Here is a 13,027-nt window from a genome sequence, read left to right on the forward strand (position 1 = left end):
CTTCTTCTTCTTCTTCTTCTTCTTCTTCTTCTTCTTCTTCTTCTTCTTCTTCTTCTTCTTCTCCTCCTCCTCCTTCCCTCCCCCTCCCCTCCCCCTCCTCCTAGAAAGTTATTGGACTGTGAAAACATACCCCTTAAAAGGTACCAAGCATAGCACTGGAGAGAGTAACTACAGACAAGCTAAAAGATGCATCCGGCCTTGGGGGATCCAGGGTCATGGGGAGGCAGCATATCCCAGTACCGATGCAGAAGTTCCCTCAACCAGAGAGCACAGAGCATGAAAGCTGATGGAAGGAGGAACTAACCCAGCTGAGGGGTGAAGCACACTTTGTACTTTAACATTTCGTTGTTCAGTAGCTGCACAGATAGCTTGAATTTTTTTTTTTTTTTTAATGTTAGCCTGAAAGAAGTTCCATCTTGGGGATGTGAGAAGCCTGGGAGAGGACCTGACATGGTGAGAGATCCAAGGATGTCCTCTTAGTATCTTAGAGTGCTCTCTGCTAAGGAGAAGCTGTGGGGGAGGAGTGTGATTTAGAAACTGGATTCGTAATTGGATTGATATGCAATTAGGCCCTGATCAGGTGAGACCAGATGACTACGCTCATCTGTCTGAATGCTCAGGGTTCAAGGCCGTTTGTCCTTCCCCAGGGCAGTTCTACAATGCAGGCCTTCCTCTATTGTCCAGACTACACAGATAGTGATTCTGGACCAGTGGGTGGGGAAGAAGGAAGTTTTTCTCTTTCCTCTCACACCTTCAGATAGCCTCCATCCTTCACAAAGTCTCCTGATATTTTATGCTTAAGGAAGGGGACATTTGGAAAGAACACGACTCATTGAATGAGTCAAAGGCACAGCATTCTGCTTCTGGTTCTGTTGTATTAAAAAGAAATCAAGCTTCCGGGTCAAGAGTCTTCTACCACAGCTCCTACAACATGTTTCTCCAATCTGGTTGTCATCTGTTCTCCCACCCGATGTGGATGGGATTCCTCAGGACCTCATGTTTGGCTCATAGGACATTGTGTTCTTGGCACCTACCCTAGGGGAAGCACAGAACAGGCTTAGAGTAGCTATCTCAACAGACTCTATGGAGAGGTTCCTCACAGTCTGAATCTTAGTGGTAATTTGTACTTATCTCCCTCATGGTTTGAGCCTGGGTCATAATACTGCACACCCACAGAATAAGGCAGGGTGAACTCTATCATCATAAAAAAAAAAAAAAAAGACCCAGAGAAGAAAATCAAAGATAAATCAAACTGTCTGAAAGAGTGCTTTAAGGGCATCCTTCTGAGATATGAAGGGGTTGCTATATCTAACTTTGTCTAGGTGTTTGATACTAGATAGGCAATATGAATTTGCATTTTTATGCGTATGTGTTTGAAGAGCTAAGCCATTGCCAGTGTATAAAAGCGTTGGCTGGAGAAGTGCACAAACAATTCCACCCAGGAAACTGCTCAACTGCAGGGCCTCATTCCTGTGAGCTCTGACCAATGAAACCAATCACTAAGGCCTGCCCTCCAGGGACACTCCATGTGACACACTCTCTTAGAGGCTCAGTGGAATTTAGCTACCATTACCTTGTGTATTTCCAGAGCCCTCCCATGTTAATTTATATTACTTTGACAAGACAAAATATTCGATTCGGGCCCAAACCTTGGTGCATGTCACCAAAAGGAACTAAGCCAAGATGGAGCAGAGGCTCTTGGGAGCTTCTGAAGAGCTGCCATAGTCGCAGCTACACTTTGGCCAGTGTATCCTCCTTATTAGAGATGGTTTTGGCAATGAATCTGAGTGTGATTAGCTTGGAAGAGTTAACATAGGTAGACTGCAGGAAAAAATGGTGAACAGTTGTCCTTTCTTCAAAGAACACTGAATTTTGCCTGGGATCAAGGAAAAGAAGAAAGCTAGAATGTGGCATTAATGAGTAAATTGCCAATTCCACACATTTACAGACCACTAAGTTCCTGGCTTTGTAAGTATATTATGTTACAAAGGCTGGACACATACTGGGGTGGGGGGGGTGGCAGAGAGGAGAGAAAAGGCAGAGAGAATGAGAGAGGAAGAGATGCCTGTGACAGAAATCACAGATGAGAGGGACTGTGGTATGAAAGGTTTTACTTCTTAGTTCCCGTGAAGTCTACAGGAGGGGAGTTTCTCTCTATCCACCCCCCTTCCTGGAATGTTGCAGAAACCTAGATGTATCAAGTGTAAGGTGCTAAGACACTAGGGAGATGGCTACTCTGATAAGCTGTGTGCCAGAATAGGGCCTGGCGAGGACCACGGGGCTCAGCATGTGGTCTGTGGGTTTGTAGATGTCCGAGTTCCACTTCTATGACAGAACTTAGTCAATCCGATTCAAAGAATAATGAACAAGAGTGACTGGCAGGCCTGAATATTATCAGTCAATTGATTTACAAGGGCACAAGCATATCTTCTAACAACCGAAACAATCTTGTCCACTCACAGCAGACGACTGTGCATTTTAAAGACTCTTGGAGCACTTAGAGAAGATTGCTTATTGGGCCCAGAGGTCAGAAGCCCTTCAAGTAAAGCACGCCATCTCTGCCTTATATTTTTATTGAATTGGATACACACACACACACACACACACACACACACACGCACGCACACGCACGCACACTGTCACATACATTGCTACTATATGTCACATTTAAAGTTCTGCCTTTGATCTAAAGAAGAATTACTGCTGTTGAATTATGACTCAGGCCATGTTCATTTCCACAAACCATACGCAAATTATTAGACACACTCCAAAGCTAAGAATTTCTTAAAGAAGTCTTTGCCACCATGACTACTGTTGGACATTTGACAAATACCTTCAGTTATTCATTTAATAATCAGGCATAAAGTAGCACTCTGTATGTATTTCTTTTACATTGTAAAACATTTTTGAAATTTATATCAACATAATTTTTACCTTGTTTATATTTTGAAATCATAATTACATCATTTCCTAACTTATGTTCCTCCTCCAATCCATCTCATTCAAACCCCTTGCTTTCTCTCAAATTCATGGCCTCTTTTTCTTTAATTAGTTGTTACATTAATTCTCTAATTAATTGTTGTTTTATATACATATATATTTATATGTATTATATATGTGTATATATAATATGTACACATATATAATACATATATATGTATATATATATTCCTAAATACATGAGGAAAATTTTTATATGAGCTCTACAAGCTTTGACAATTACAGAGTTTTGTAACTCCACAATCAAAATGCAAAGCATTACATCATCTCTTCTCCAGAGAAACACTGTGTTGAATGACATTTTCAAAATACATTTCTTCTAAATAGAACCAACAATAGTTGGTTGTCACTCCTCAGGTCGTATTTTCTAACCTTTTCTACAGCATACTGCCATGCTTGCCAACGAGGAAAATAAATCTTTCTGACACACATGCACATGTTTGCCTACCTACACGTGAATCTTTTAAGCTCCTTTGATCTGTGAACATTCAAGCAAAACAAAAAAGTCGACACATATCCTAAGGCCATTTTCCCCAGAGAGTTGGAGACGAGTCCCATCCAAATGTGATGCACTAACTCTGAAGGCTGGGGAAGAGAACCGCTTAGCCATATCTTCCATTCATTTCCTTCCTTTAAACAAACCACATGCACAGAGATGACCCCAAACCCCCAAGCACAAGCCACATGTCACCTGCTCTTCAGAGAGTTGTCCCAAACAGACATAGAAAACCTACACCCATTCCGACTGTGCAAGCTAGCGTCTGAATTCATCACTAAAGTGTTCTTGTTTGCTTAGTTTGGTGTTGTTTCGTGATAGCTCTCTTTAAGATGGGGCCTGGCATGGTGGCTTAGAGGGTGAAGGGGCTTGCGGCCAAGCCTGACAACCTGAACTGGATCCCTGAAGCCCCCAGGGAAGAAGCAGAGAAGAGTTGCTAGATTTGTACTCTGCCCTCCATGTGTGTGCACTGTGGTACACGCAGACTTGTGAAACATATGGACACAAGAACTAATGTAAAACAGTTTTAAGACTTTCTTACACATGTAGAAAATAGCATCTACCCATGATGGCTCTGAAGATTTCAAGCAATTCAAAACTCCAGTTGTCTCTTGGCGTTTCTGAAAAATTGTTTTGATTTTGATTTTTCAAGACAAGATCTCTCTACAAAGCCCCCAGCTGTCCTAGAGCTCACAATGTAGGCCAGGCTGGCATGAAATTCACAGAGATCCACCTGCCTCTGCCTCCCTAGTGCTGGGATTGAAGATGTGTGCCATCACTCATGACTAAAATTTTTACTTTATTTTTATATGTATGAATGTTTTGCCTGCAACAATGTCTGTGCAGCATGAGTGTGCCTGGACGGGTGCCTGCAGAGGCCAGATAGTGTGTGTGCATGCCTGATGCCTGTAACTCCCTGGAATTGGGGTCACAGACAATTGTGAGCCCCATGTAGATGCTGGGAATCGGATTTAGGCCATCTGGGAGGACAGCCAGTCTCTTAACCACCGAGTCATCTCATCAGCCCCATACCGAAGATTCTCATGCACATTCGATTAACTGTTTCATACATGACCAAGTCTTACAGCCCAATAGTGTACTTTGGCCACTAGCTGCAGACAGATGATAATATACTTGTCTATTTCTTTTTGACAACTGGGAGAAATGAAGTTTGTAGGATAAGTAGGAACCAGAAGGGCATGTGGAGGGGTGCTAGGGTCAGGTTCCTAGGCGTCTGCTCACCTCTTTTGGGCCTTACTATTGCCATAAGTTCTGACATGGTGGAGCATTCTTTGATTTGAGAACACACTACTCCACCAGCAGGATGTACATAGAGACTCCACACATTCTGCCAGCCCCAGGACACTGTTCATCATGACCTACACTAAAAAGCTCAGCAGACTCCTGCTTCATTTTGTTGGGCAACTAGAAACTGCATTTTAAGTGTCAAAGTCTCCATCTGGGTTCAGAAAGAACAGGAAAACCATTAAAGCCTTGCTCCTGAGAGACCTATAACGAGGTCCTTTTATGAACAAGGAGAGGACAGTCAGCATGTCCTACCCCGTCCTGCCTTCCTGTTGTTCTCCCCCACGCACCCCTCCTTCTGCTCCCTTGGCATTTCTTCTCAAGCTTTCCTGATCCTCATCTCCTCCTTGCCTCACCCCTGCTGGGAATGGAGCTCAAGGATAAACCACAGGAGCAAACCACGGGGCTTCTTAACATGTAGCATCTTGCCCCCAAACGCTGGCAAGCATCCTGGAATGGAGAGCACAGCTCCTCTCTTCCTGTGTGAGTGTGAATAGTCTTTGTTCTGTTTCAGGATGGACAGAAGTCAGTGCAGAAGAGTAGAAATAAATCTGTCCCTGGCATGCTGACTCACTGTGACTCTTCCAAAATCACTTACCAGAATGACCTTCAATTCAAATGAGAACTACAAAATACCAGTAATTTTATTTGGGGGAATATTTATATTTTGGTACAGTAGGTGAATTCCTAATGAAAGGGCATTATAACAAGCAGTTCCCTCCACATTCTGCAGTTTCATCTCTGTGCTTCATGCTCATCATTATTGTTTTTTTAAATTCACCCACTCCCTATTTCATCATATCTGGCTCCCATGACTGTAATCCCTCAAAGAAGATAAAAGTTCCAGATCGCTTTAAGACAAATCAGACCTTCCCTCTTCAAACAGTGCTTCCTGATGTAGTGCCCACCGAGTCCGGTGACTAAGCACATTGTGTTAAGAGCGAATTGGTCTTTGCTCTAAGAAATAAGCGGACAGGTATTCTGTAGTCTTCTTTCCTGTTGATACAAAAGGACAGACTACCTTCCTACGGGTAAAAGAGTGCAGAGCGCAAACATGCAGCCTGTTCCCAGTGCAGGAGCCTACCCATGAAAACCTTTGGAATTTTCAGAAATCTGTTTCCTGACTGGGCTGTAGAACTTGGTGACACTTGGAGAATGGTATCAGTGTAGACAACACAGCATCTGATGGTTAGCCAGAGACCAACTTCTCACAAGGGATTGTGTGCACAGTACCTCCTATGGTAGCTAGCTGTACAGTGTGGCCTTGAGGGGTAAGAAGTAGGTAGGGTAGAGGGCTAGGATCTTCCCTAGAACTCGCGAGGATACTACCAATCACGTTTATCACATACCAAAGTCGCCATAACCTGGATCATGTGAGATAAAAGTGCACACATTTAGGGTGAATATGGGAGCTTTACATACAAGAACTAATCATTTCTTCTCTCAAAACATCTTATTGAGAAGCTACTTTGAGCCAAGCTTGTGGTAAAATCTAGAGATACAGCCTCAGGCCAAAAAAAAAAAAAAAAAGAAAAAGAAAAAAAAATGGGTTCTTATCCCCCATAGTCTAGAACAGTGGTTCTCAACCTTCCTAATGCTACAACCCTTTACAACNAAAAAAAAATGGGTTCTTATCCCCCATAGTCTAGAACAGTGGTTCTCAACCTTCCTAATGCTACAACCCTTTACAACAGTTCCTCATGTTGTGGTAACCCCCCAATCATAAAATTATTTTTGTTGCTGTTTCATAACTGCATTTTTGTACTGTTATGAATCATAACGTAAATGTCTGTGTTTCTTGGGGGTCTTAGGTGACCCCTGTGAGAGGATCGGTCAGTCCCCACCAAGGGGTTATAATGCACAGGTTGAAAACCACTGGTCTAGAAAAATTTCAAGCACTGGTCTGTCAGTGTTGATCCAGCGCTGTCCTAGCATCTGCCCCTTTGGGTTTCCCAGGCAAGTGACTTCCAGTGTTGGAGGGGACAGTCCTTCAATTTTACACAAGCTAATGTCTCGCCTATGAGCTTTCCCACCCTTCACTTCAACCCTCTGCTTCCCTAGGCAGTCAGGTGTAAGTAGAGACAGAAGAGCATCTTTAGCCTAGGAAGTCTTAAACTTGAAAGCTATCGCTACATGCAATTTAGTAAACTCACTGGCTCTTCCAGTGTGCACTTCTTTGCCCTGCGACAAGACCAACACTGCCCGAAAGGGTTAAAGCCTTGGGCTTGAACTTGTAGAGCAGAGGCTAAGATGCCTATCAGTGGTAATCGGCAGTGTCTGCTTGGAAAATAGAAGTAACCGCCAGTATCACTCCACTGATCATGGTCTCCCAGCCCTCAAGGGCACGCTGTTTATTATACTTTCTCACACTCTACTTTAAGCCTATAAGCGTATAGGGATACCCAAGCTCCCATTTGACAGATGGGAACAGCAGACCTCAAACCTAACTTGCTTAGTCTTTCTCAGCCAACAATGGGCCAGGGTTCAAGGGCAGATCCCTCAGGCTCCCAAGTGGTGTTCCTTCCATAATCCCCCAGCTGTCCACTTGAAAATCTCAGTTCTGTCTTTCTGCGTGTTGTTTCAACACATACATAATAGGTGGGAAACTGGGTTTCCTCGGGGTTCAGGAAGCAGCCTGGAATGGTCACCAAGTAGAGGATTTCTGCTGTTCCCAGATACAGGGCTGGCAGTCAATCACCGGTCCTCGTCTCTCTTGCCTCTGGCGCAGGAATCCTGCAGCTGCCTGGATGCCTGTGGATGTATTTTTAGAACTAGAGGAGGGCATGTGGGTGGTATGTATTTGAGGTGTTCTGGGGTCTATTAATAATATTTTTTTGGCTGGGGACACCCAGAATTTTAACTCAGCTACCTTCAAGATGGATTTCCTCTGAAGGTGAGCTGCTCTTCAGCACAGCCCATTCCCAGCATCTCTTCTCTTCTGAGTTACATTGTTGTTCTTCTACTCCCAAGGGCCCTCAAAGACTGGGGCATTGGTAGCTAGCAGCAGCCTCAGTTGATTCCTCTCCAAGAAGGCCAGGGGGGAAGCAAGGCTAAGGCTCCTTGACCTCTGTAGGGATGGGCCATATTCCCTAAGATCCTTTAGCAGAAGAGGCCTGCTGTTTTTAAGATCTGACCAAATGTCTATGGGTGGACCCCTTGCTTCATAAAACCTCCTGGGGTCACTGACTTTATTGTAGAGCACATAAAACATTCTTTTAGGAATGAGAGGATAGAAAGCCCAAACTGTGGGAAGTAAATTTTAAGGTGTTAAACTAAGAAAGATATTAGGATGTAGACATATAAAATTTCTGCCTTTGGGAATGTAACGGTGGCTTTTATATTTAAAATAAAAATCTTTGCTCAAAATATTTCTCCAAGTTACCAGATTATTGGTGACAACCTAAAAAAAGGCAAGCATGTGCTTTAGAGGCTAGTTGTATGTCAGGAGCATCACTGTTAATATAGAAAAAGGAGGCAACCAATTCATAATGTCAAACTAAAACAAAAAGTATTAAACAAGATATTAACAGTGGGAAGAAACTAAAACATCTTCAGTTTCAAAATCTGTGATGATGTTCCTGTCCAAGATTTCCCATATAAGAGAGAGCATATGACAGAAGGGGGCCACGTATTGCCAGTCACAACCTTTTAAGTACCTTCTTGATAACTAAAAAACCGAACAAACAAAACAAAAACAAAAAGTCATTGCATTCCGGCATGCCCATTTGCTACACATTCTCCAATAAAGCTCTCTAGAATAATCTAGGAATAAGTGCTCATTTTAACTACACTGGAGTAAAACAGAAAAGCACTCTTCAGACAGTGACAGGCACTAACAGCCTCCAAGAATCCCTTTTTAGCTTCAACAGCCTCTCTGCCAAGGGAATCTATCTCTAAAGGGTTCCTAAAGCGCCACTAGCCAACAGGAACCTCCAGAGAATCACTCCTGCTCTGTCTAATGCCATAGCCTTTCCTGAAGACCAATTAAGAAAACCCTTGGTCCAAATTACACTCCTACAACTGTTAGTCTACAGATCGGAGCCTGCTAGCCACCTAACAAACATTGGACACACCAAAGAGCCTCTACTGTCCCTGCCCCCAGACCTTCTGACAGCAACAGCACCCAGCGTTTGTTTAATGCCCACTCACATCCTCTGAGATGCAAAGCAAGGCATCTATCTCCCCCAGCCCTCATTTGCCTGAGGTGCTGAAAGATCCTGCATTTTGTGAGGGAAGCAGGGCTTGCATTTGCTGAACACACAAGCTCTCTTTCTAAATTACTAAGCCCCAAGCCCAAAAAAGAACAACAAACCAGGGACATAACCCTACTTATTGAATGAAAAATAAATGTTAGTAGGCATTATTTATTATTACTATAATAATATTATTATAGGTTATTATTATTATTATTATTATTTTAGTTCTCAGATCAGTTCTCTGAAGACCTTTAAATTGTGTATATATAATATTTGATTACCAAGCCCATAGGTAAAGGCATGATGTCAGACTCCACAGGCTGCCCTTAACTTGCACATCAGTATGAAGGGAGAGACACAAGCATAGGTTTAGAGATTCCTAACCTTGGAACATCCCCTTCCCGCACCCCACTGCCCTTGAAATTGCTTCTGACTGAGTACTTGGAGTGTATGAACTGACAGAGTGTCTTGGGAACATGGGAATGGCCGTGTTTTCTCTTCATCTCAGCCTCCTCTACTCGAGGTACCTCAGCAGCTTATCTTGCTCAAAGTGAGCTCCTATCTGAGCTCAGTGTAAAAGTTTATCTCCTTCATGGTCTTGGAATATCCTTATCTGGTGCAGCACAGACGAAAACACAAGCGGTGGAAACTGGCTTTCATATGCAAGAAACTCAGCAAGGAGACATTTAAAACATCAGTGAGTAGGTATGACTCCAACTCTGACTGAGAACTGCTGCAGAGTGCGTCCCGGTTCTGAGTCCCCCACTACGTAGCTGCGCGATGTGAACACATCACTTCATCCCCAGGGGCCTTAGGACCCTTACTTTAAACAGAAGGGAGGAGAGGGAGGAAACACAGGGGGCAGATAAGTTTTCAGGTTTCTGCCAGAGCAAATCCACTCCCAGCCCCTATGGTACTAAAATTCTGTGGTTCTGTAGTTTACAATAGGCCCCTCGGATGGCTAGCCACATTAGCAGCTGAGTTTGCAAGAACTCAGAGGGTCAATAAAACAAGTATTGCTTTTTATGTTAGTATTGATCCCCAACCAAATCCCTTAAATCCAGAAACAAAGATTGGAAACAAAGCAAAGCAAAACCACACAATAGTTTTCTTTCTCTTTAAAGGGAAACTGCAGAGGATGCAGAAGGCAATGAAGATGGTCAAGGATGAGGACGGGCCCCTCAACGCTGCTGCGAAAAGCATTCCCTCCTATCCCCACTGTCTACAGCCGGAGGCTTCCCGAGAGAAGGCTCCCCAAAGACACCCCTTCCCGGAAGCCCTCCGGGGTCCCTTTTCCCAGTTTCGGTATGAACCTTCTCCAGGAGACCTCGATGGATTCCCGGAGGTCTTCGAGGGAGGAGGGTCCCGGAAACGGAAGAGCATGCCCACAAAGGTGCCTTACACTCACCCGGCAGAAGAAGCCTCGGTTGCTCAGGAGAGCAAGAGCCTGGGCCCTCCGAACCTTGCTCTGCTTTTCCCGCAGCCACAGCGCCCCAAGTGCGACTCCCAGATGATCGACCTGTGTAATGTGGGCTTGCAGTTCTACCGCACCCTGGAGCACCTGGGGGGCAAACCCGTCAAGCAGGAGCCGGTGAAACCCAGCGCCATGTGGCCCCAGCCCACACCTCCTGCCTTCCTGCCTGCGCCTTACCCCTACTACCCCAAAGTCCACCCGGGACTCATGTTCCCCTTCTTCGTGCCCACGTCCTCACCCTTCCCCTTCAGCAGGCACACCTTCCTGCCCAAGCAGCCCCCTGAGCCAGTGTTACCCCGCAAAGTGGAGCCCCTGGAGAGCGAGGAGACTAAGCAGAAGGTGGAGAGGGTGGACGTGAATGTCCAGATCGATGACAGCTACTATGTGGATGTAGGTGGGGCTCAGAAGCGCTGGCAGTGCCCCACCTGTGAAAAGTCCTACACCTCCAAGTACAACCTGGTGACCCACATCCTGGGCCACAGCGGGATCAAGCCGCACGCGTGCTCCCGATGCGGGAAACTCTTCAAACAGCTCAGCCATCTTCACACCCACATGCTGACACACCAGGGTACACGGCCCCACAAATGCCAGGTGTGCCACAAGGCCTTCACCCAGACCAGCCACCTGAAGCGCCACATGATGCAGCACAGCGAGGTGAAGCCGCACAACTGTCGCGTGTGCAGTCGGGGCTTTGCCTACCCGAGTGAGCTCAAGGCTCACGAGGCCAAACACGCCAGCGGGCGCGAGAACATTTGTGTGGAGTGTGGCCTCGACTTCCCCACCCTGGCTCAGCTGAAGAGGCACCTCACTACGCATCGGGGCCCCATCCAGTACAACTGCTCGGAGTGCGACAAGACCTTTCAGTACCCAAGTCAGCTGCAGAATCACATGATGAAGCATAAGGACATCCGTCCCTACATCTGTTCCGAATGCGGCATGGAGTTTGTGCAACCCCATCACCTCAAGCAACACTCACTCACCCACAAGGTATGGGAGCCGTGGGGGGTGGGGTGGGGAGACAACCAGGGGTGGGCTCCGGGTCACCAGAAAAGGAACGGAGAGCTGGGGATGGACCCATGACCCCTGCTCCTACCTAAAATGCCAAGGAGTTCTGTGACCCTGGCTAATATGCTCGCTTAACCTGAGCCCCAAGGCCCCTTCTCACCTCATATAGCAAACAGTAAGAGACCTGCCAGTATGCAGCCAATTAAAGCCCTTTCCTGGAATAGCCTTAGAGCCTGAGGTGGGACTGGAAATGACCAATACAGACATTTGGAGAGGACAGTGAGGAAGGATGAAGGAAGCAGCTGGCTGCTGTGATATTTCTGTTTAGCCCCCAAGAAGCCCTGAGCTTTGTTTCCAGAAACTTCTTTTAGGGCACTATCGAAAAACAAAACAAAACCAACCAATCAACAACAACAGCAAAACACATGTCATCAGACCTTAGATCATCACCCACCATGCCTGGGCCATACCAACGAAACCTTCTTTCTAGAGAATTCTCGAAGAGCTCTTTCCAGCTGCAGCAAGGCCTATTTCTGGCTCGTTGGCCAGCCCTTCTGTGACACTTGCTTCCTTCAGGTGGCTATAAATTGGAGCAGAGTTTAGCCGAGTCTCGGGGGGACCTGCTCTTCCCTGTCCTCTTGGGTTCATTAGCCTGTGGTATCTTTGTGAGTCGCAGAAGGAAGCGCCCTTTTCTGCTAGGTTTTAATTCCCCTGCGCTCGGATCTTCAGGGAGCAATGCAGTTCCAAGGCTCAAGTTCTGCCTCATTTGTTAACTAGTGATTTAGAGTTCATCACAGGAATAGGTGAGCCCCTAGCTAGCATCATCTTGAGATCTTCCTCAACTGAGCTTTTACTGAGGTCTGCTTTGACCTGCCAAGAGGGGACTTTTTGCCTCCGCTGACCTCTAGTTCTTACCCTTGAACTCGGTGGTTTTTCTTGGCAAGAAAGACTTCTAGCAAACCAGAGTCTTTAAAACATCCTTTATTTCCAAAGGTCACGGGAGGGCTGGCCAGCCGAGGCCAGCTGCAGCTCTGCTCCGCCGGGGACAAAACACAGTGCGCTCTGGCTCGGCAGCAGAGATGTACTTCCTGCTGGACAAAAGGCATTCACAGACGCATCTGAGGGGAACTGGCTGACAAGTGAGGGAACCATTGACAGAGGAATTGGACTTAGATTTGGCCACCGAGGCACCTCTGGCTTAGTTCAGGGGTTCCTGTGCGTATGGGGAAGGAGTCAAAGGTTAACCGATTTTAGACCATATGGATTTGGCAAGGTATTAGAAAATGAAGTTCAACTGGGAAAAACAACCTGTTGTCCAGCATAGGTTTTCTTCAAATCATTAAACACGGTGTGCTTTTGGTAGACACATGGGCATACACCCATGTATGCTTGCTTTGCGGTGGTTGGCACCTCACTCCTCCTGATTCTCAAGGAGGCTGGGTTTGCTTCTGACTGAAAGTGATGACGCTTCGGTCTCTCAGAACAGCAGCACCAGCACCGGCACCCAGAGCTTCATTTACTTGTTTCATTTAGGGTTTTTTTTTTTTTTTT

At 45.7% G+C, this 13,027-nt stretch overlaps 1 protein-coding gene across 1 annotated transcript in view; it reads left to right on the forward strand.

Moving 5' to 3' along the window:
• Positions 1 to 13,027, forward strand: part of Znf366 (zinc finger protein 366) — a 61,161-nt gene that overhangs the window by 32,117 nt on the left and 16,017 nt on the right. Inside the window, exon 2 of the mRNA XM_021208682.1 lies at positions 10,122 to 11,458. Coding sequence (XP_021064341.1) covers positions 10,136 to 11,458 — 1,323 coding nt within the window. The 5' untranslated portion in view covers positions 10,122 to 10,135. The remainder of the gene's footprint in view (positions 1 to 10,121; positions 11,459 to 13,027) is intronic.

This window comes from Mus pahari, chromosome 11 (assembly GCF_900095145.1).
Source record: "Mus pahari chromosome 11, PAHARI_EIJ_v1.1, whole genome shotgun sequence".
NCBI classification, from domain to species: domain Eukaryota; kingdom Metazoa; phylum Chordata; class Mammalia; order Rodentia; family Muridae; genus Mus; species Mus pahari.